This window comes from Schistocerca cancellata, chromosome 2 (genome assembly GCF_023864275.1).
Source record: "Schistocerca cancellata isolate TAMUIC-IGC-003103 chromosome 2, iqSchCanc2.1, whole genome shotgun sequence".
In the NCBI taxonomy this organism is placed as follows: Eukaryota; Metazoa; Arthropoda; class Insecta; order Orthoptera; family Acrididae; genus Schistocerca; species Schistocerca cancellata.
The window spans coordinates 402,643,294-402,665,645 of record NC_064627.1 but is presented as its reverse complement, the minus strand read 5'-3'; the positions used below and the strand labels follow the sequence as shown (position 1 = coordinate 402,665,645).

Sequence of the window (22,352 nt, the reverse complement as noted above, 5' to 3'; positions counted from 1 at the left end):
AGTACATACATCCACGCTAGAGTGAGTGACTTGTCATACTGACATAAGGACTTACACTGCCAAGTTTGTAAATTCGACTCATTTTTGTAATCATTGAAATAACATCACATACCCTCCCAACATGTGAAATTTCAATCCATTTCATCCTCCTCTTCTGGGTGTTTCAGGCAGAAGAGGAGGAAGAAACGAAGATACAATGCCTGGAGCACCCATAAATGGAGGAAGAAACGAAATGAAGTTCGTTTCTGTAGTTAGGTGGTCAGCGCAAATGGCTCCCATGTGGAGGACATGGCTTCGATTCCCGGAATAGGCAACGATTTTCCTTGGTGAGAAGACTTTGCGGAGTGCACACAGCCTCGCGATGCCAATTGAGGAGCTACTTGATTGAGAAGTAGCGGCTCGAGATCCGGGAAGTCGGAAAAACGACCGGAAGAGTGGTGTGGTGACCACCTGCCACTTCATTCCGCTTCCGCAAGACGCCGCACGGCAGGGGATGGCACAGCGACCGGGCGACATCTCTTGGACTTTCAAGGCCTGGACGAGGAGCTCATAGTTTACCTCTAAGAGTCATTTCAGTTTATAGAGTGTGACCATTGTCACTTTACAGTTTAAAAGGTAACTGCCAGAGAAATGGTGAACATCATACGAAGTAATTCAAACATTCAAATGCTATCGTGAGAATTAAAATATTGAACATTTGTTTGCCGTTGGAAGTGTTTACAACTCACGTGTGTGATTCAGTGCACCGTCGAAGGATTTCTCCTACCTGAAAGTAGGACTCATTCCGACTATCTGCTTGTGATCCCCCAGGCTGCTACTCGCTTGTTGCCACCAACACCAGCAGCTGACCACTCAGTGCAGATAATGCCTCTTCGATATCCTAACGAGAAAGCAGTAACTACCTGTTGTCTTTTTGAGACAACTGAGAAGATCGTCTCAACGAATAAGTACGCAGTCAGTTTTACACGATCAATTTCGCTTCAAGGCGTCCGTCAAAAACAACTGTAGAACCCTTTTCCATAATCCCACTCTCCTCAACGCCGTGGTGCACGAAGAAGATTGGCACGGAAAAACCTGGAATGGAATCTCGATCACTGGTGTCGGGTTCTCTGCACCGAAAATTACAGGATTTTCCTGACGCCTGATGATCGTTATAGAAGGATGTGTAGGCATTCAGATATCACTGCTCGACTCCGGAATGCAGTCCCACGATGAGGGTTTGTTACGTGATGTCGAGCAGTTTGAGGTCTGTGTAGTATCCAGAAAGGATCATCTATCTTATCGTCCGGCCGTTGGAAGCCTTCTAACACGACGTGTGACCTCAGAGGGGGCGCTGTCTGAAGAGAGGACAGGCTTGGACAACATCGTCTCGCCCATGTTGTGGACAGCCTGTGAAGGAGGATCTAAGCATGATACTATGCACACAGTAGAGTAACCCAGCACCAGGTTTTGATTTCACAGATGCCGAAGATGTGCATTTTCGAATAGATTGACTTTATTTTGGTTTTTGTTTTGTTTCTGTTCCAAAATAAAGTTATTTCATTCATCTTTTTATTCTTGATTTGACGTAATGAACGAATGTTTCATCGCCTGTGACGATGTTTGACAAAACGTTGTACGATCAACCTCGAGCGTACAAGGCATTTCGCGCAGATGGTCCTTCATGCTCTTTATGGTCTTCCGTTAGGCGGCGAGGAAACCAGCGGACGCACACCACTGCGTACCCCGACTGGTGGACTAGTGTGTCACCACTACCAACAGAGACTTCCACTTGTGCAGCGAGGTGTTTGACTGTGATCCGTTGATCACCTCTAATGGAAGTGTCCGTACTTTTCTTCTTGAATCTAAGCCCACGCACGCCCACAGATAAGCAGGTAGTGCAACACTATTCTTTAGCAATTATTATTGATTTTTCCGTCTTATTCTTACTACAGCTAAAGCGCACTTTTCACCAGATGCGTTTAGCTTTTATTATAAAGGATCTTCTGTGGTCATTCTGGAAATGTAGTACCGTATAAATAAAAGTCTACATTTCGATATTTACAGTATTTCTTTATAAAATTTCCGCGCGAGCTACTTACGGCCTTTCTGCCTCTTGTTACATGTTCTGATATCTATACTTTTTCCTTCGTTGTTAACGGAACTTAAAATTAAAAAAAAAAAAGAAAAAATGTGGTTAGACATTCACTTTCTGCAATTTTCGGCCTTATATAAAAACTGAAAAATACACTTTCAGTAAAATTAAGACGGAAAAAGCAATAATAATAGATTAAAACAGCTGCTGCGGCAGAGACCCGTGCAAACAAACATTGTGTTTCAGAAGCTGATATAAAATACTAGCCGAGGTTTCGACTCTTTCTCAGCAGTCTCCTATCGGGTGTTTGGACTAAATTTTATTCAAATTTATGCCCTCCTCGAAAATTTTCGCACTTCTGTCTATAATATACACAACTGTGCCACTAAAATTCCAACTAAATGACGTTTCCCTACAGTAACAGTGGTACGTTAAGTTGTCAAACACAATCATCTATCATTTCATTTCTTAAAGGGTAATTTTATCACATTGTGATTTCCTTGACTTGCAAGATTCTCTTTTGCGACTGAATAAAAAACGCTCAATGATTAGCCAGACTCCTTGCATGGTACTTATTCTTGAAATATCCTGAAGAAGGAGTAAAACGTGACTGTATGTAACGTCCCCTTAGAAAAATTATTGAATTACTGTGCTGATAAACCTCTTACATTATTTGGTTTTCAAACAGCTGAGCATAACTGAACGTACTAAGAAATTTCGCTCTTTACCTATTCTGATCAACACTAAACTGACACACAATATTTTTAGCGCAACGCAATCTGACTTTCAATAATCCCTACAAAAGAATGGCCCTGACTAACATTAACCTATACCTTTCACAAATCTCTTACCTCACAAAAATCTTCTTTACTTGAACTACTGCAATACAGCGGGCGCCACTACTGCCAGCTAAATAAAAGATTCAAACTACTGAAGGCACTAACTACTGATAGGCATACTAAACAAATGAAAGATTTTCATAGAGAACAAACAATGTATTTACCTTAATAGTGTTCAAAAGTCATAATATATATAGCAGATCATGACATCCAGTCTTACAAATTTACTGTCTCTGATGGACACGCGTCCAGATCATCCGCTCTCAAAACTCCGCCACCTCTCTCCCCACATCCACCACTGCTGCCGGCTCACCTCCAACTGCGCAGCGCTACGCGCTGTTAACATCCAGCTCCCCAACACTACAATAGCCAACAACAATGCAAACCAGCCACAGACTACACACAGCATAGCCAGTGATTTTCATACAGAGCGCTACGTGGCGTTACCAATGAAAAAACCTAAATTGCCTACTTACAACTGGAATGAACATCCACAAAGAGATTATGTGAAGCTATTTTCTACATCTACATCCACATCTACACTTCGCAAGGCGCCTTATGATGTGCGGCGGGAGATATTTTGTGCGCTACTGACACGTCTCCCTCTTCCTGTTCCAGGTACAAATGGTCGGAGGTAAAAACGGTCGGTGGTAAGCCTTCGTGTGAGCTCGAATCTTTCCAGTTTGGCACTCACCGTTTGCCACTACAGTTGACTGAATATCTCCGTGACGCTTTCGCTCCTGCTAAATGAAGCTGTACCAAAACACTGTGCTCTTCTCTGTCTCCTCTATCAATCCTATTTGGTACGGATATCAGACGAGTAAGATTCAGGTACTGATCGAACTTCCTTAATTGTTGAAGTAAAATTCCTGAGGATTCTATCAATGAATTCTGGGTATGACATATCACTCTGAGACCCTTACCATGCTGGACTACTACAAGAGACAGAGAAGGTCCAACGAAGGGCTGCGCGTTTCGTCACAGGATTGTTTAGGCGGCGCAAGAAGGTTGTGGAGACGCTCGACAAACTAAATTGGCAGACGTTACAACAGAGGCGTTGTGCACCACAGAGAGGTTAACTATTGGTATCCCGAGAGAATACGCTCCGGGAAGATTAGGACAACCTACTACTCCCTCCCACACACATCTCGTGAGATAACCACAAGAAAATTCGAGAAATTAGAGCTAATAACGAAGTATACCGACAATCAGTCTTCCCACGCGCCATTCGCGAATGGAACAGGGGAGGAGGGATGTGAAAGTGGTACCAGAAGTACCGAATGCCACACACCGTCATGTGGCTTGCGGAGTATTGATACAGGGGTAGATGAATCTTAGTCTGGCATATACCTTACCTGCTATCAGTTTTATGTGGTCGCTCCACTTTAAATCGCTTACTCTTAGATATTGTATGGATGTGACATTGAAGTAATTGTTCTCCAATCGTGCGTCTTTCTGCCTGTTTGTGTGCAGTGCGTTACACTTTTTTATGTTGAGAGTCAGCTGCCACTCCCTCCACCAAACGTCGATTCTCTGCAGGTCTTCCTGCATTTCGCTACAATTTTCTAGCGTTGAGACTTGTCTGTATACAACATCATGATCCACTACAAGCCTCATGCGACTTCCGACGTTATCCGCTAGGTCGTTTACTTGTATATCGTTTAAAAGTAATAGAACTATAGCACTCCCATGGAGTATCTCTAAGTCATTTTCACGTCTGTAGATTTCCCTCCGTTGAGAACAAAATGCTGTGTTCTCTTTGCTATAGATTCAATTCAGTCACACAGATGTTCTGATATTCCGTACGTTAGAATTTTGTTCATTAGCCGGCAGTGCGAAACAGAATCGAACCGCTTGCGGAAGTCAAAAACACGGCATCAACGACGACGCTGGCATCTACTGCTTTCTGGGTCTCGTAGACGAACAATGTTTCACACAATCGTTCTTTTTGGGGCCCACGTTGATCCCTACAGGGGAGATTTTGACGACGCTTCTTGAAAACGGCAATGAGCTGAGGTTTTTTCCAATAATTAGGAACGCTTTGCTCCTCCAGCGACCTGCGGTACACTGCCCCTAAAAGAGAAGCATGTTCCTTCCCATACACAATGTAGAATACTTGGCCTTTTCTCTGTTGAGCTGTTTCAGTTGTTTTTCTAACTCGTGGTCACTCTTCGTGATATCTGTTATTTGACGCCGGTGCGACCACGTAAAGCGGAAACCACAGCACTGTCTTCCTTAGTGAAACCGATTTGGAAAAAGATGGTTCAAATGGCTCTGAGCACTATGGGACTCAACTGCTGTGGTCATAAGTCCCCTAGAACTTAGAACTACTTAAACCTAACTAACCTAAGGACATCAGACACATCCATACCCGAGGCAGGATTCGAACCTGCGACCGTAGCGGTCATGCGGTTCCAGACTGTAGCGCCTTTAACCGCGCGGCCATTGGAAAAAGATGTTCAGTATTTCGACCCTCTGTCTGTCATCCTTCGTTTCGATGAAAGTATGGTCACAGAGTGTATGAATAAATAGGTTTCATCCGTTTACTGATTTAATGTAAGTTCAGAACTTCTTAGAACTTCTTGTCAAGTCGTTAGACGGAATTTTACTTTCGAATTCGCTGAACGCTTCATGTGTCGCTCCCTTTACTCAAATATTGACTTCGTTCAGTTTTTGCTGGACGCTGAGATCTGATGCGTTTAAATCTGCAGTGAATCTCTGATTTCGTAGCAGCATTGTAGCACGGCTGTCGAACCACTCTTTGTCTATCCATTCACTTACAGCTTGTCTATAGCGTCTTGCACAATACTCTCGAATTTTACCCATTGATGCTCAACATTCTCAGCGCTGGAGATGAAATTTTCATATTGACCATTTAGGTAATCTGAAATCTATTCTTCTTTCCAGTTAGTAAGTAGAGATCTCTTCCTACCTTTCTTTACGTTCGTATTTACAACCCTGTTAAGTGAAGCTGTAATGGCTTTTTGATCACTGATTGCTTCTTCTATGATAACTGAGTCAAAACGTTTAGGCCTATTGATGACTACGAGTCGCGAGTAAGTTCTCTGCTTTGCTGCTCAAGATAATTTTCGGATAAATCATTTTGGGCAGTTGCACGTGATTACCTCTCCCTATCACGCATCTTAGTCTCTTGACTCTCTTAATCTATAGCTAGTAAATTTGAAACGTACATCTGATTAGTTTTCGTCATTACTCTGTTTTAGGTTGTAAACATATATTGGAAAATTTCTAGTTTGTTATTCTAAATTTTATTAATTTCTGTTACCTTTAGATCAAACATCGTTTATAAACTAAACAGTAATTAATGCCGATGAAAAAACGACATTCTCTACACTAGGAAGGTCCTTAATGTCAAATAAACGCCAGAAAAAGTGACGGTTGAGCATTGTTTTATCCTCTGCATGATCGCAGATAGTTCAAAGCCAGGTTTGTGTCTCTTGGAGCTTTAGTTTCCACATGCATAGCCTACGCACGCGAACAAGATTTTGCAATCTGACCACGTGCTCACATCTTGGTAAGAAGAAATTAGTTATTATGCCGATCATCGGGTCTCTATCAGAGAGACTGGAGGTTGAACGAATAACAAACGTAGACTTCAGCGGCGTTTCATTTGAATCCCTCTCGATGTCCTGTGACATCATATTATAAAATAACTGATTCTATGGCCTTTTGAATGGCGCTGCAACACGGCTGGAGCGTCGAACATTTTAGTACTTTAACCGTTTAAGACACTACGAGACGATGTGGCAATACGCCCAGTAGGCTTTTAATGAAGTTGAATAAACTGTCCCTGCAGCTTTTCCAAGACGCAGAAAGTACAACTGTCGGACGGGTGAGTGTACTTACTGAAGTTCCCCTCGCAGTGCCCTTTGCCGGTGATGGGCATCAGCAGGATGCGGCCGTCGATCTTGTAGTCGCTGGTCATCTCGAGCCTCGGCAGGCGCAGCTTGAACCTCGCCCGGTCCTTGTTCAGGTCCACCCTGTAACGACAAGGTGCTGCCGGTCAGGTTCGGTCCGCCAGCGGTAAAGAAGTGTACATCTACATTTATACTCCGCAAGCCACCCAACGGTCTGTGGCGGAGGGCACTTTAGGTGTCACTGTCATTACCTCCCTTTCCTGTTCCATTCGCGTATGGTTCGCGGGAAGAACGACTGCCGGAAAGCCTCCGTGAGCGCTCGAATCTCTCTAATTTTACACTCGCAATCTCCTCGGGAGGTATAAGTAGGGGGAATCAATATATTCGATACCTCATCCAGAAACGCACCCTCTCGAAACCTGGACAGCAAGCTACAACGTGCTGCAGACCGCCTCTCTTGCAGAGTCTGCCACTTGAGTTTGCTAAACATTTCCGTAACGCTATCACGCTTACCAAACAACCCTGTGATGAAACGCGCCGGCCTTCTTTGGATCTTCTCTATCTCCTCTTTCAACCCGACCCTGGTACGGATCCCACACTGATGAGAAATACTCAAGTATAGGCCGAACGAGTGTTTTGTAAGCCACCTCCTTTGTTGATGGACTTCATTTTCTAAGAACTCTCCCAATGAATCTCAACCTGGCACCCACCTTACCAACAATTTTATATGATCATTCCATTTCAAATCGTTCCCTACGCATACTCCCAGATATTTTACAGAAGTAACTGCTACCAGTTTTTGTTCCGCTATCATATAATCATACAATAAAGGATCCTTCTTTTCATGTATTCGCAATACATTACATTTGTCTATGTTAAGTGTCAGTTGCCACTCCTTGCACCAAGTGCCTATCCGCTGCAGATCTTCCTGCATTTCGCTGCAATTTTCTAATGCTGCAACTTCTCTGTACACTACAGCATCATCCGCGAAAAGCCGCATGGAACTTCCGACACTATCTACTAGGTCATTTATATATATTGTGAAAAGCAATAGTCCCGTAACACTCCCCTGTGGATCGCCAGCGGTTACTTTAACGTCTGTAGACGTCTCTCCATTGAGAACAACATGCTGTGTTCTGTTTGCTACAAACTCTTCAATCCAGCCACACGGATGGTCTGATATTCCATAGGCTCTTACTTTATCAGGCTACAGTGCGGAACTGTATCGAACGCCTTCCGGAAGTCAAGGAAAATGGCATCTACCTGGGAGCCTGTATCTAATATTTTCTGGGTCTCATGAACAAATAAAGCGAGTTGGATCTCACACTATCTCTGTTTCCGGAATCCATGTTGATTCCTACAGAGTAGATTCTGGGTTTCCAGAAATGACATGATACGCGAGCAAAAAACATGTTCTAAAATCCTATAACAGCGCATCTGCTCGACGACCCTTCTTGAAAACTGGGACTACCTGTGCTCTTTTCCAATCATTTGGAACCTTCCATTCCTCTGCAGACTTGCGGTACACGGCTGTTAGAATGGGGGCAAGTTCTTTTGCGTAATCTGTGTAGAATTGAATTAGTATCCCGTCACGTCCAGTGGACTTTCCTCTGTTGAGTGATTTCAGTTGCTTTTCTGTTCCTTGGACACTTATTTCGATGTCAGCCATTTTTTCGTTCGTGCGAGGATTTAGAGAAGGAACTGCAGTGCGGTCTTCCTCTGTGAAACAGCTTTGGAAAAAGGTGTTTAGTATTTCAGTTTTACGCGTGTCATCCTCTGTTTATATGCCATTATCATCCCAGAGTGTACAGTGAAAGAGTGTTGCTTACGCTACGGCCGTCTGTGTAGAGCCTGCTAACGTCACCTTTTATATGTGCATGTAGAGAATTGCAAGACGAGGTGTTAACTCTCAGTTTCTGGCTAATGTATAACCCTCCAATTAATTACTTCATTTCCTGATTATAATTTTTTCACACTCTTCTTAAACTGCTACGGACCTGGTAATTTTTGGTGTTTTGATCAAAGTAAAAAGACCCGTAACTCTCTTAAACAAATAAAGGAGAAGAACTAGGACTACTGGACACACAGGGCTCCCGAAAAGATAAGCCAAAAAGAAAGAACATCTACAAACTCTAAATGATCATTGAAATGATCTAGGAAGTTAATATTCACATTAAATCTACAGCTGTGCTACGTAATTCTCTTTGATGTCAGTGTGACGGAGGGTACTTCAGGTCTCACTGTCGCCCCTTCCATTCGGGAACGGCACGTTGCATGAACGACTGACGGTAAGCGTTCGTATAACTTCTTCATGCAAATAAAAATGGAGATCCTTCCCCAGGTTACGTAATGCAATGTGCACAAGTCCACCCTCGACAAGATTCGTGAACTTCAATCGGAATCTCACCGTAAGGGGGGTTGTATGTAAAATTGGTCTAAAACGTTGATCGGTAGCATGATGAAAATATTGTCTCTAATTCTCAGAATTTCATTCTGCTAGAATGATGTAGAAGCCATCTTGTTTCTACCATCGCGCAGTACCACGCCCCTCTTTTCTACACGACTCTGTCCTTGTTTGCGATGTTTTATCATTTCCTGCCAAGAGAGAAGACATACGTAGAGTATAGAATGCTTTCAGCCTATTTACGACGTGACTAATTACGACTTACTGAAGATATGCACCTCAGGTGGAACACAAAGCCCAAAAGAAACCTTTAGTAACATCATTTAGAAAAGACGCCCAAAAACAAAATTTTGCTCATCTACTGTTGTTAAAATTTCCTCATATGATCTTTGGTGTTCAGTGATAGTAAGAGTATAAGAATCAGGACCATTATGAGACTAGTATTTGATACAGGTCCCCCCCCCCCCCTGAAAACCTATTGAAGTAGCTTGATGATGTGCGTATTGTTAGTCTGACGGTCGATGCAAGATATTACCAAAATTGCACGACAGAAGAAAAGAGCTACATAAAGTCCAAAAAGACCATATGTATGGTTATGACCGACATTAAGGTACTTGTTTCTCTTGAATAAAACCACCGCTGTATCTGTGTAATCTGTGTAGGTGCTTTATTTCAAAAGCACGACCGGTTTCGTAACGTTAGTTACATCATCAAGTCAAGTCAATTACAACACGATGCGGCGCCGCGCGTCGGATCCACTAGAACATGGTTCCGACTACTGGCCTCCATTCTACATTAGTTTATCATGGGGTGCGACATGATTTGTAGATTGGAATAAAATTCTAGAAATTGGGTGAAAGGTTTAATATCAAAAGCACTCCTACATCACATTATAATTGACTTCACCTGATGATGTCACTAAGGTTACGAAATCGGTAGTGTTATCGAAATAAAGTAAACAGATGCAGCGGTAGTTATATTCAAAATGAAGCTTTTAGATGTGGATTCCCGTTAAATAAACCTTTGTGTACTCGTTTCTGGCACGATACTAACAAAAATCTTTTTCCTCCATTTCCCAAAACATTCATTTTTAAATGTCTAAGGAACATTTTCTATTGGACCATTGCAGAGGTGAAATTTGCTTCTGACTTTCTGCATAATCCTGTGGTACAAAATTTTTCAAAGTCCATTACTGTCAAATTTATTTAAATTTTTTGCGAAATAAAAATTGCTTAGTATCATACATATAAATTTTAAAAAATTTTGCGAGTGTTCCAAGACTGATTTTTTAAACTGGTCCACAGATTTGTTTATCAATTACTAAGAATATTACTAACAATATTTTGAAGGAGATAAGTAAAGTAAACTTTGAGAAAATGTTCCTTATCTGATAGTACGCGTTCTTGAATCCAGCAACGTCCTGTTCAAATTATTTCTCAAAATCGGGATTATTGCCAATACCATAATGAAAACATGTACAAAATTTGGTTCAATTACCTCTCAAAAAGTAAAAGTTACACTAGCTTATACGTACCAGTGTATTTCCTCGTACTCAAGAAATTATGAGTATTAGACATACTTGGAAAACCTTACAGTTTACCATGCTTTGTTCATGATGAAGCGGCAACAGCTCTAAAATCAAAGCCTGTATGAGAGCTATTCGGAAGCTAAGGTCCGATTGGGTGCGAAATGGAAACAACAGTGAAATCTTTGCACAAATGTGTTGGGCGGTGTCTATAGTCGATCGCGTCACGCCACACTTTTCAGTTCTGAGAACACTGTGGGCACGTAAAGATGCCTAGATAAGTAGCGCCTCCCGCCAATTTTGAGGGCCTGATGAGAGATATCTCCTGATGTCATGTACACGACACGCATCGTAACTGTCATGATAGTTCTACGCCGCTCTCTGCAGAGGCAATGAAGATGCTCCTGCAGCATTTTCGATAGGAAGTGTTTGATAACCCATTATGCAGCCGGTAATTGGCTCCTCCGGAGTTTCATCTCTGCTCACATGATCTGTCGGCTATGAAGACAATATTTTGGCACAGACAACGAGCCGTTGCAAATACAACATTTTTAATTTTCATAGTGGTTTCCATTTCGCAACCGATCGGATCTTACTTTCCGAATAGCCCTCCCTGTAGTTATTTATTTACATCAGCATTTCGTCATACTACCACACAATCGTCTACGTATTACAGGGTTTCTTAAAAACTAACACATTACAAGATATTCTATTCATACTTTTCTATAGTTTTGTTTAAATAAATGTCTTACTTTACCGCAAAAGTAAAGCTAATAGTCTATACACACTCGTAACGCCCATGGAAAACAAATAGTCGACAGCAGTAGGTAGTTGATGGCCATGTTTCACAAAAAGGATCAGTAGATCTTTTTGGTGATTGTCTTAACGCCAGTAGAAAAGTACATAATTTAAATCTCCATTAATGTAGAATCATATTCACATCGAGGAATCTCAGTTAAACATATTCGATGTAAATGACTAAGAAAAGTACCGCAGCTGAATCTCATCCTTATTGGCAAAGTTGTTCTGTTTTCTGTTTCCTTTACGTTTTCGAGGAATATCTGCCTGTACACTTCCAATTTTAGATTGCTTCCACCCACTTTCCCAATCTTGAAGGTCAAATTTTTTAACGAAACTTTTAATTTCAATTCGTCTATACCTTTTGTGACAGGATACTTGGCTCTTTTCCTAATCTGATCATATTTTCATTGGACATTTTTCTCATGTGGGGCTCTTACAACAAATTTTGCCTGCTAGCCAACTATCTTGTTTTCTTCCACTTCTTAATTGATATGCAGAAGTACATAAGGTGCTGCATTATGTTGCATAATTGAAGCATACTCTATCTAATACTATTAGAAACTTGTTCCGTGAGAGTGTTCCAGAATAAATATCTGTTCTGCGAATGGCAAAATTTTTTACTGGGAAGACAGACACGTTTCTTTGAGGAACAAAAATTGTGGGTGGTACCCAGTGTTTCGGCAGAAAATAACACAACCTACATTGTTTGTCTGCTGGGATTTTGCACCATAAGTATAAATTGCAAAGAAGTTTTGGTATTCCTCATGAAAGTAGTATCGTATCGGTTACTGCCCTGTTCATGTGGCATGTAGATACTGTTAGGCTAAATATCAGCGTCGAGATCAGCTACTGGTTAGTCGTACTTTCGTTAAGTACGGTGGAGTCATTCAAATAACTTATGGGAATGCAGTCAGGCAACGTCATCGACAACTGCCAAACGGTGATATTTAGTATTGGTTTTGTTTTGTTGTGTGGTGGCGATTGTTGCTTTTGATGTGTGTTGTCTTTCGGCAAACACTGTCTTTTGTTTCAGGTTTGACGTAGCCTTCTCCACCGATGGTTTAAGTTGCCAACTACATCGACCTCTCGTTTCATTTGTTACCTTGAAAAAGATGGGGTGTTCATCTGCCGAAATATCGGAATCCGAAAGAGACGTTCATTGTGGGATATAATGTAAAATAGGCCCACATGAAGATAAAAAGCACATTTGAAGATGCACATCGCACATAGAACACATTGGAGTCACAAGCATATGATGAAAGTATGCCACAGTATTAAAATCAGCACCAAAACGACAGCACTTCAAAAACAGTGCACTAGGAGTAGCACACACAACAAAGATTTAAACTGTGAAAAAGGAAATGGGAGGGACCTTCTGAGGGAGGAGGGCGGCCTGAGAGGAGGGAAGAGAAGAGACAGGAGGGGGCAGCAGCGGAGGGAGGGACAGAGGGTGGGATGAGTAAATGGGGTAAGGAGGCGCACCAAAGAGTAGGAGACGGGTGGGGTGGGAGAGGGAAAGCAAGCCAGGAGGGGTTCGCCAGAAAGGTTGGGGGCGTAGGAGTGAGGAAAAACCGCTTAGGGGAAGCCCTGGAGAGGGGTGATGGGTGAAGGTGGAGTTAGAGATGGTGGGGGGGGGGGTAGATGGGTAGATATCAGTATGAAGCTCATCCTCTGGGAGGGGTAGGTGCTGGAAGTTGCATTGGTAAAGGAAGTAGAGGGTATGGTTGTGGAGAGGGAGTGGGATACGGTGGTGAAGGTTCAGCAACAGGTGAGGGATGGAATGGAGAAGATAGGAGACACCGGGGGGGAGAGAGAAAGATCAAGTCTGCAGACGATGTATAGGGTTCGCATGTATTCGAGGAAAAGGAAGTGGATGAGGTCATATAGGGTCTTTGAGAGGGACAGGTCGCACTAAGCTTTTTTCATTGTTATTTTAAACCTTTACAAAAGGTAGGCTGGCAGCAGCCTATCCACTCCAATCTTCGGCCACAGAAGAAAACATACAAGAAACATGAAGACATAAAAACAGTCGGCCAGAGTGGCCATGCGGTTCTAGGCGCTTCAGTCTGGAAGCGTGCGACTGTTACGGTTGCAGATTCGAATCCTGCCTCGGGCATGGATGTGTGTGATGTTCTTAGGTTAGTTAGGTTTAAGTCGTTCTAAGTTCTAGGGGACTGATGACCTCCGACGTTAAGTCCCATAGTGCTCAGAGCCATTTTTGAGACACATAAAAACAGATGTACATGTAGGATAAAAACGGGAGACAGACAAATGAAAAAGAAATGAAGTCGTTCACAGAAGGCACTGGTGGCACAGGGAAGCTCAGCTCAGTGCACAAACGTAGACAGACGGTTGATGATGTGAACATGGGAGCACTGACGAAGAAACACCGTTGCACTAAGACAAAGAGAAACACTAATAAAATGACGGCGATCTTCGGCGCACTATAAACTCACCGTTGCACGAAAAAAATGGGGGCCTGCCACAGGGAAATACAGGAGGGTAGGGGGGATGGGGGGAGGATGCCAGGTGGAGAGAAGATAGGAGGGAGAGGGGAGAGGGCATGTGGGGGGTGTGGAAGCCCGGGGAGGGGGGAGGAGAGAGAGGAGGAAGTGAGGAGGAAGAGAAGGGAAAAGGGGTGCCCTGGAGGAAAAACACAGGAGGAGGTAGGGGAGGATTAAATCTGGTAGGAAGGGTAGATGGAGGGGACAAGGGCATCATCTGGGAGGAGAAGTTGGCGGAAGCCACCTTGCGCAAAGGTATGGTGTGTGGTAAGATTAAGAGCGGCTGGGATGCAGGTGTACAGGTGTGGCAGTGGACAGCGGTAGGAAAGGATGGGAGAGACAAGTGGGTGAGGGGGATCAAGTTTACAGGAGGTGTAAAGGATCCATATCCATTCAAGGAAGAGAAGGAGGTGTGGGAAAGGAATTAAGTCATAGAGGATCCACATGGGGGATGGGAGGCGGAGCGCATAGCGTTCCAGGATTTGAAGGAACTTGTAGATGGTAGGAGGGGCAGAGATCCAGGCAAGATGCGCATAACAGAGGGTGGGACAGATGAAGGATTTACAGGTGTGGAGGATTGTGGAGGGGTCCAGAGCCCATGTGCGGCCAGAAAGGAGCTTGAGGACGCTGAGTCAGGAGCATGCCTTGGCTTGGATCGTCTGGAGATGTGGGGGGGGGGGGGGGGGTGCAGGAGAGGCGACGGTCAAGGGTGACGCCAAGGTACTTTAGGGTGGGGGTGATGTTGATAGGACGGCCGTAGACAGTGAGATAAAAATCTAGGAGACGGAAGGAAGAGGTGGTTTTGCCTACCATTATCGCCTAGGTTTTGGAAGGATTGACCATGAGCAGCCACTGGTTACAACAAGTGGTGAACCACAGTACGCTCAAGTTTCACAGGTAATAAATCGTTTACCACGCATGACAGTGATGAAAACATGAATGCATAGTTATCTTTTGGCGTCCTATAGAACACTAGGAAACGTTTTATTAAATGACAAATCAAAAAGAAATAAATAATTTTCGAGTTCAATGGAATTCAACGCAGGAAAGAAACAATTAGTACACCTGGAAATACGACGTCGATTTCGATATGATTACGGCATATGCCACCTGAGGGATAGTAGATGTACTGGTAAAGGCTTCAACATCGTCTCCCAGCAGATAGCGTAGTGGCATAGGTACCAAAGCGCCATCTGTGTTAACACTTTAATAGGAAACGCTCACAGCCAGAAGGCTCAGAGTGTTGCAAACGTGTGAAGCAAGCAGGAATCCACGCTATGGAGATGCATTCGTGCTTCCTAAGCCATGGAATTTGAAAAGAGGCAAATTGTGGCCTTCCGAGTGGCGAGGCGGTCCTTTTAGAGAATTGCGACACAAGTTGTGCAACGACGCTGGTATCAGTGATCATATGATCATTCTCACACCTGTAGACGACCTCTGCAGACGCACTCCAGGACCATCTTAGTGTGAGGGCAGCAGTGGCAGATCATCCAAAGACAGCACTGACATCACATGTCAACTGCATTCTCAGTTCACGAAAGACATTTGGATCACCAATAACCCGCTGCTTATTGAATTGGCCAGCAAGGTCAATGTCTATTACTTTGTAAGACTTGTACACAGGAACAATGCGCCGCCAACGCCGACGATAACTACGTCGCCCAGGCATTGCAGAGGTACTGCCTGCGTGCCGACCGCAACTTCCAGTCCTTGGAGGAGGGAGAATGGTAATGCGCCACAACACACGGCGTCGTTCACTCTGCGGATGTCCACGCGTGCGGATGCTTTGCTCTTGAGTGTCAGTGGGTGTTGGCTTGCTTGTGTTAACGTACCTCTGCAATGCCTGGGTTATCGTTGGCGTTGGTGGCGCATTGTTCTTGTATACAACTCTTTCAAAGCAATAGATATTGATCTTGTGGCCAATTCAATAAGCAGCAGCTTATTGGTGGTCCAAATGTCGTGGACTGTGAAATGCAGTTCACATGTAATGTCAGTACTGTCTTTGGAGACAGTACATTGTTGATCTTGGCTGTTGTTGGGGAACCATGCAGCCTAAGGTGGCCTTGAAGCTTTCCCTGATGCAAATATTTTTGCATAGAAGAAATGGATTATAGCAGAGAGTACACGATTACCAGCTAAGGTCCCATATGGTACTTTGGTTCCCGTTAAGTCCTTTGTTTTGTCAACAAGAGGAAAGAAGAAGCTCAATGTTGACGAGTACCTGTTTATTTGGGCCAAAGTAGGCAATAACTATTGTAAAATAAAGATTGTTGGAATCTGTATGTTCTATGATAGACAATAAATATAAATTCCTTATCTCCTTTCCTAATTCCTTATCTCTCCTCAAAAAAAAAGTAGAGAAAGCATTCACTTATTTACGCTGTTAGCGGATTGTTATGCGCTAGGCGTTTGGCTACCTTAAGGGCAGCTGACATGTTTTGTCCTGTGACGAGGGATTTGCTTACATTAAGAGAGCGGACTAGTTTTCCGCGCGAGGCGCGGTACCTCTAGTTCTACCAGGCACAGCGAGCGCTAAAAATCTGAGACCGTAAGTTTATAAGCAGGCTTTAGCTGGACGACCGGAAGTCAGTGGAGCCAGAAGGCTCAGTGTGTTGCAAACTTGTGAATCAAGTAGCCATCCACTCTATGGAGATGCACTCGTGCTTCCTACGCCAACTGAGCGAATTTTAAAAGTGGCAAATTGTGGCCGTCCGAGTGGCGAGATGGTCCTTTAGGAGAATTGCCACACAAGTTGGAGGGCTGCGTCAGTTGTGCAACGACGCTGGTATCAGTGGTCACGCGATCATTCTCACACCTGTAGACGACCTCTGCAGACGCACCCCAGGACCGTCTTAGTGGGAGGCCAGCAGTGGCGGATCATGTAGCTACGACAGCATAGGTAAGAGAGCTTGTGAGCACAGACGTTCCAACACGAACTGTTAGCAGTGGGACTATTGGCAACACATCTCTAGCCCGTCTACCACTCACGTCACAGCATCGACGTGCACGGGTCAACTGGTGCCATTAAAGGATCTCTTGGAAGACGGAACGGCGCGCCTTGGCCTTCAGTGATAAAGCAGATCCTGCCCGTACGCAAGTGATGGTCTTTTGCGAGTACGACGTAGATCTGGAGAGCACTGTCTAGCAGAGCCTTTTGACCTGGGGTGCGATAAGCTACAAGTCTCGTTCGTGGAGGCGACACTATCCAGCGCTCGGTGCTTGCAGGAAGTTGTTAGACTCGTTCGTTTGCCGTTGTCGTAACGGGAAGATGATGTGTTATTTCAATAGAACAGTGCTCGCCCACACACAGTCCGAGAAACTCAACGTGCTCTGCAAGATGTGCAGCAACTTTCCTGGCTAGCACAACGTCCAGACTTGCTTCCAATCGAGCACATGTAGGATATGATGCGACGAGAAGTGACTCTTGCGACCCCTCAGCCAACAATTCTTTTAGAAGTACGTGAACAGGTCGAGCAGGCGTGGTACAACGTATCCCAGGACAGTATTCGCCATCTGCACGGTCGACTGGATGCCAGACTCAGCGCCTTCACTGCCACCTGTGCAGGCTACACCACGTATTAATATGGGTGTTTCAGCACCGGTTGACACCTAGTACCTGAGAGGCGCTTGTGCTATTTATCTGCAAATGTAATCATTTCATGTGCTCCATACACACTGTTACAGCAACAAATCTTGAGTGCATTGGAAGTCTCTAATGGGGCGTACTATTTGGTACGAGCACGGGGCTCACAACCCGAATCACACGCCACTGTTAAGTATTAATGAAGGACTGGGTCCCTTACTTCGATTGCACATAATTCATGAAGGTCAAACCAACACATTTATTTCAATTAACATAAATGAAGTTACATTTGAATCTGTCTGACATTAAACAGGAATAAAAAAAAAACAATTTCAATATCAGCTGATTTAGTGCATGAAGCGCGAGTTAAGCCAATAACCAGATAAACTAAACAATTCACCGTAATTCAAAGAAAGAGAAAAACACAATTGAATCAATACACCCCACTGACTAATATCCAAAAAACTTTACAATATTACTCAAAAGAATACACTGAAGTGGGGAACAGTCATTCACCCGACAGAACACTTCAAAATGAGCTGCGTGCCCCAGAAAACTGCAACTGTAAGTGCAGAACAGGGAATCAGTGATCATAAGGTCGTTGCAGCATCCCTGAATATAGAAGTTAATAGGAATATAAAAAAAGGGAGGAAGGTTTATCTGTTTAACAAGAGTAATAGAAGGCAGATTTCAGACTACCTAACAGATCAAAACGAAAATTTCTGTTCCGACACTGACAATGTTGAGTGTTTATGGAAAAAGTTCAAGGCAATCGTAAAATGCGTTTCAGACAGGTACGTGCCGAGTAAAACTGTGAGGGACGGGAAAAACCCACCGTGGTACAACAACAAAGTTAGGAAACTACTGCGAAAGCAAAGAGAGCTTCACTCCAAGTGTAAACGCAGCCAAACGATGTCAAAGTTAGCGTAAGGAGGGCTATGCGTGAAGCGTTCAGTGAATTCGAAAGTAAAATACTAGGTTCCGACTTGACAGAAAATCCTAGGAAGTTCTGGTCTTACGTTGAATCAGTAAGTGGCTCGAAACAGCATGTCCAGACACTCCGGGATGATGATGGCATTGAAACAGAGGATGACAAGCGTAAAGCTGAAATACTAAACATCTTTTTCCAAAGCTGTTTCAAAGAGGAAGACCGCACTGCAGTTCCTTCCCTAAATCCTCGCACAAACGAAAAAATGGCTGGCATCGAAATAAGTGTCCAAGGAATAGAAAAGCAACTGGAATCACTCAACAGAGGAAAGTCCACTGGACCTGACGGGATACCAATTCGATTCTACACAGAGTACGCGAAAGCACTTGCCCCCCTTCTAACAGCCGTGTACATCTAAATCTACATTTCTACATTTATACTCCGCAAGCCACCCAACGGTGTGTGGCGGAGGGCACTTTACGTGCCACTGTCACTATCTCCCTTTCCTGTTCCAGTCGCGTATGGTTCGCGGGAAGAACGACTGTCTGAAAGCCTCTGTGCGCGCTCTAATCTCTCTAATTTTACATTCGTGATCTCCTCGGGAGGTATAAGTAGGGGGAAGCAATATATTCGATACCTCATCCAGAAACGCACCCTCTCGAAACCTGGCGAGCAAGCTACACCGCGATGCAGAGCGCCTCTCTTGCAGAGTCTGCCACTTGAGTTTGTTAAACATCTCCGTAACGCTATCACGGTTACCAAATAACCCTGTGACGAAACGCGCCGCTCTTCTTTGGATCTTCTCTATCTCCTCCGTCAACCCGATCTGGTACGGATCCCACACTGATGAGCAATACTCAAGTATAGGTCGAACGAGTGTTTTGTAAGCCACCTCCTTTGTTGATGGACTACATTTTCTAAGGACTCTCCCAATGAATCTCAACCTGGTACCCGCCTTACCAACAATTAATTTTATATGATCATTCCACTTCAAATCGTTCCGCACGCATACTCCCAGATATTTTACAGAAGTAACTGCTACCAGTGTTTGTTCCGCTATCATATAATCATACAATAAAGGATCCTTCTTTCTATGTATTCGCAATACATTACATTTGTCTATGTTAAGGGTCAGTTGCCACTCCCTGCACCAAGTGCCTCTCCGCTGCAGATCCTCCTGCATTTCGCTACAATTTTCTAATGCTGCAACTTCTCTGTATACTACAGCATCATCCGCGAAAAGCCGCATGGAACTTCCGACACTATCTACTAGGTCATTTATATATATTGTGAAAAGCAACGGTCCCATAACACTCCCCTGTGGCACGCCAGAGGTTACTTTAATGTCTGTAGACGTCTCTACGTTGATAACAACAAGCTGTGTTCTGTTTGCTAAAAACTCTTCAATCCAGCCACACAGCTGGTCTGATATTCCGTAGGCTCTTACTTTGTTTATCAGGCGACAGTGCGGAACTGTATCGAACGCCTTCCGGAAGTCAAGAAAAATAGCATCTACCTGGGAGCCTGTATCTAATATTTCCTGGGTCTCATTAACAAATAAAGCGAGTTGGATCTCACACGATCGCTGTTTCCGCAATCCATGTTGATTCCTACACAGTAGATTCTGGGTTTCCAGAAATGACGTGATACGCAAGAAAGAAACATGTTCTGAAATTCTACAACAGATCGATGTCAGAGATATAGACCTATAGTTTTGCGCATCTGCTCGACGACCCTTCTTGAAGACTGGGACTACCTGTGCTCTTTTCCAATCATTTGGAACCTTCCGTTCCTCTAGAGACTTGCGGTACACGGCTGTTAGAAGGGGGGCAAGTTCTTTCGCGTACTCTGTGTAGAATCGAATTGGTATCCCGTCAGGTCCAGTGGACTTTCCTCTGTTGAGTGATTCCAGTTGCTTTACTATTCCTTGGACACTTATTTCGATGTCAGCCATTTTTTCGTTGGTGCGAGGATTTAGAGAAGGAACTGCAGTGCGGTCTTCCTCTGTGAAACAGCTTTGGAAAAAGGTGTTTAGTATTTCAGCTTTACGCTTGTCATCCTCTGTTTCAATGCCATCATCATCCCGGAGTGTCTGGACATGATGTTTCGAGCCACTTACTGATTTAACGTAAGACCAGAACTTCTTAGGATTTTCTATCAAGTCGGTACCTAGTATTTTACTTTCGAATTCACTGAACGCTTCACGCATAGCCCTCCTTACGCTAACTTTGACATCGTTTAGCTTCTGTTTGTCTGAGAGGTTTTGGCTGCGTTTAAACTTGGAGTGAAGCTCTCTTTGCTTTAGCAGTAGTTTCCTAACTTTGTTGTTAAACCACGGTGGGTTTTTCCCGTCCCTCACAGTTTTACTCGGCACGTACCTGTCTAAAACGCATTTTACTATTGCCTTGAACTTTTTCCATAAACACTCAACATTGTCAGTGTCGGAACAGAAATTTTCGTTTTGATCTGTTAGGTAGTCTGAAATCTGCCTTCTATTACTCTTGCTAAACAGATAAACCTTCCTCCCTTTTTTTATATTCCTATTAACTTCTATATTCAGGGATGCTGCAACGGCCTTATGATCACTGATTCCCTGTTCTGCACTTACAGAGTCGAAAAGTTGGGGTCTGTTTGTTATCAGTAGGTCCAAGATGTTATCTCCACGAGTCGGTTCTCTGTTTAATTACTCGAGGTAATTTTCGGATAGTGCACTCAGTATAATGTCACTCGATGCTCTGTCCCTACCACCCGTCCTAAACATCTGAGTGTCCCAGTCTATATCTGGTAAATTGAAATCTCCACCTAAGACCATAAAATGCTGAGAAAATTTATGTGAAATGTATTCCAAATTTTCTCTCAGTTGTTCTGCCACTAATGCTGCTGAGTCGGGGGGTCGGTAAAAGGAGCCAATTATTAACCTAGCTCGGTTGTTGAGTGTAACCTCCACCCATAATAATTCACAGGAACTATCCACTTCTACTTCACTACAGGATAAACTACTACTAACAGCGACGAACACTCCACCACCGGTTGCATGCAATCTATCCTTTCTAAACACCGTCTGTGCCTCTGTAAAAATTTCGGCAGAATTTATCTCTGGCTTCAGCCAGCTTTCTGTACCTATAACGATTTCAGCTTCGGTGCTTTCTATCAGCGCTTGAAGTTCCGGTACTTTACCAACGCAGCTTCGACAGTCTACAATTACAATACCGATTGCTGCTTGGTCCCCGCATGTCCTGACTTTGCCCCGCACCCGTTGAGGCTGTTGCCCTTTCTGCACTTGCCCGAGGCCTTCTAACCTAAAAAACCGCCCAGCCCACGCCACACAACCCCTGCTACCCGTGTAGCCGCTTGTTGCGTGTAGTGGACTCCTGACCTATCCAGCGGAACCCGAAACCCCACCACCCTATGGTGCAAGTCGAGGAATCTGCAGCCCACACGGTCGCAGAACCGTCTCAGCCTCTGATTCAGACCCCCCACTCAGCTCTGTACCAAAGGTCCGCAGTCAGTCCTGTCGACGATGCTGCAGATGGTGAGCTCTGCTTTCATCCCGCTAGCGAGACTGGCAGTCTTCGCCAAATCAGATAGCCGCTGGAAGCCAGAGAGGATTTCCTCCGATCCATAGCGACACACATCATTGGTGCCGACATGAGCGACCACCTGCAGATGGGTGCACCCTGTACCCTTCATGGCATCCGGAAGGACCCTTTCCACATCCGGAATGACTCCCCCCGGTATGCACACGGAGTGCACTTTGGTTTTCTTCCCCTCCCTTGATGCCATATCCCTAAGGGGCCCCATTACGCGCCTGACGTT

At 44.1% G+C, this 22,352-nt stretch overlaps 1 protein-coding gene across 1 annotated transcript in view; it reads right to left on the bottom strand.

Moving 5' to 3' along the window:
• The window catches only part of LOC126154371 (circadian clock-controlled protein daywake-like), a 71,290-nt gene that overhangs the window by 21,315 nt on the left and 27,623 nt on the right, over positions 1-22,352 (bottom strand). The window contains exon 4 of the mRNA XM_049916132.1: positions 6,781-6,914. Coding sequence (XP_049772089.1) covers positions 6,781-6,914 — 134 coding nt within the window. The remainder of the gene's footprint in view (positions 1-6,780; positions 6,915-22,352) is intronic.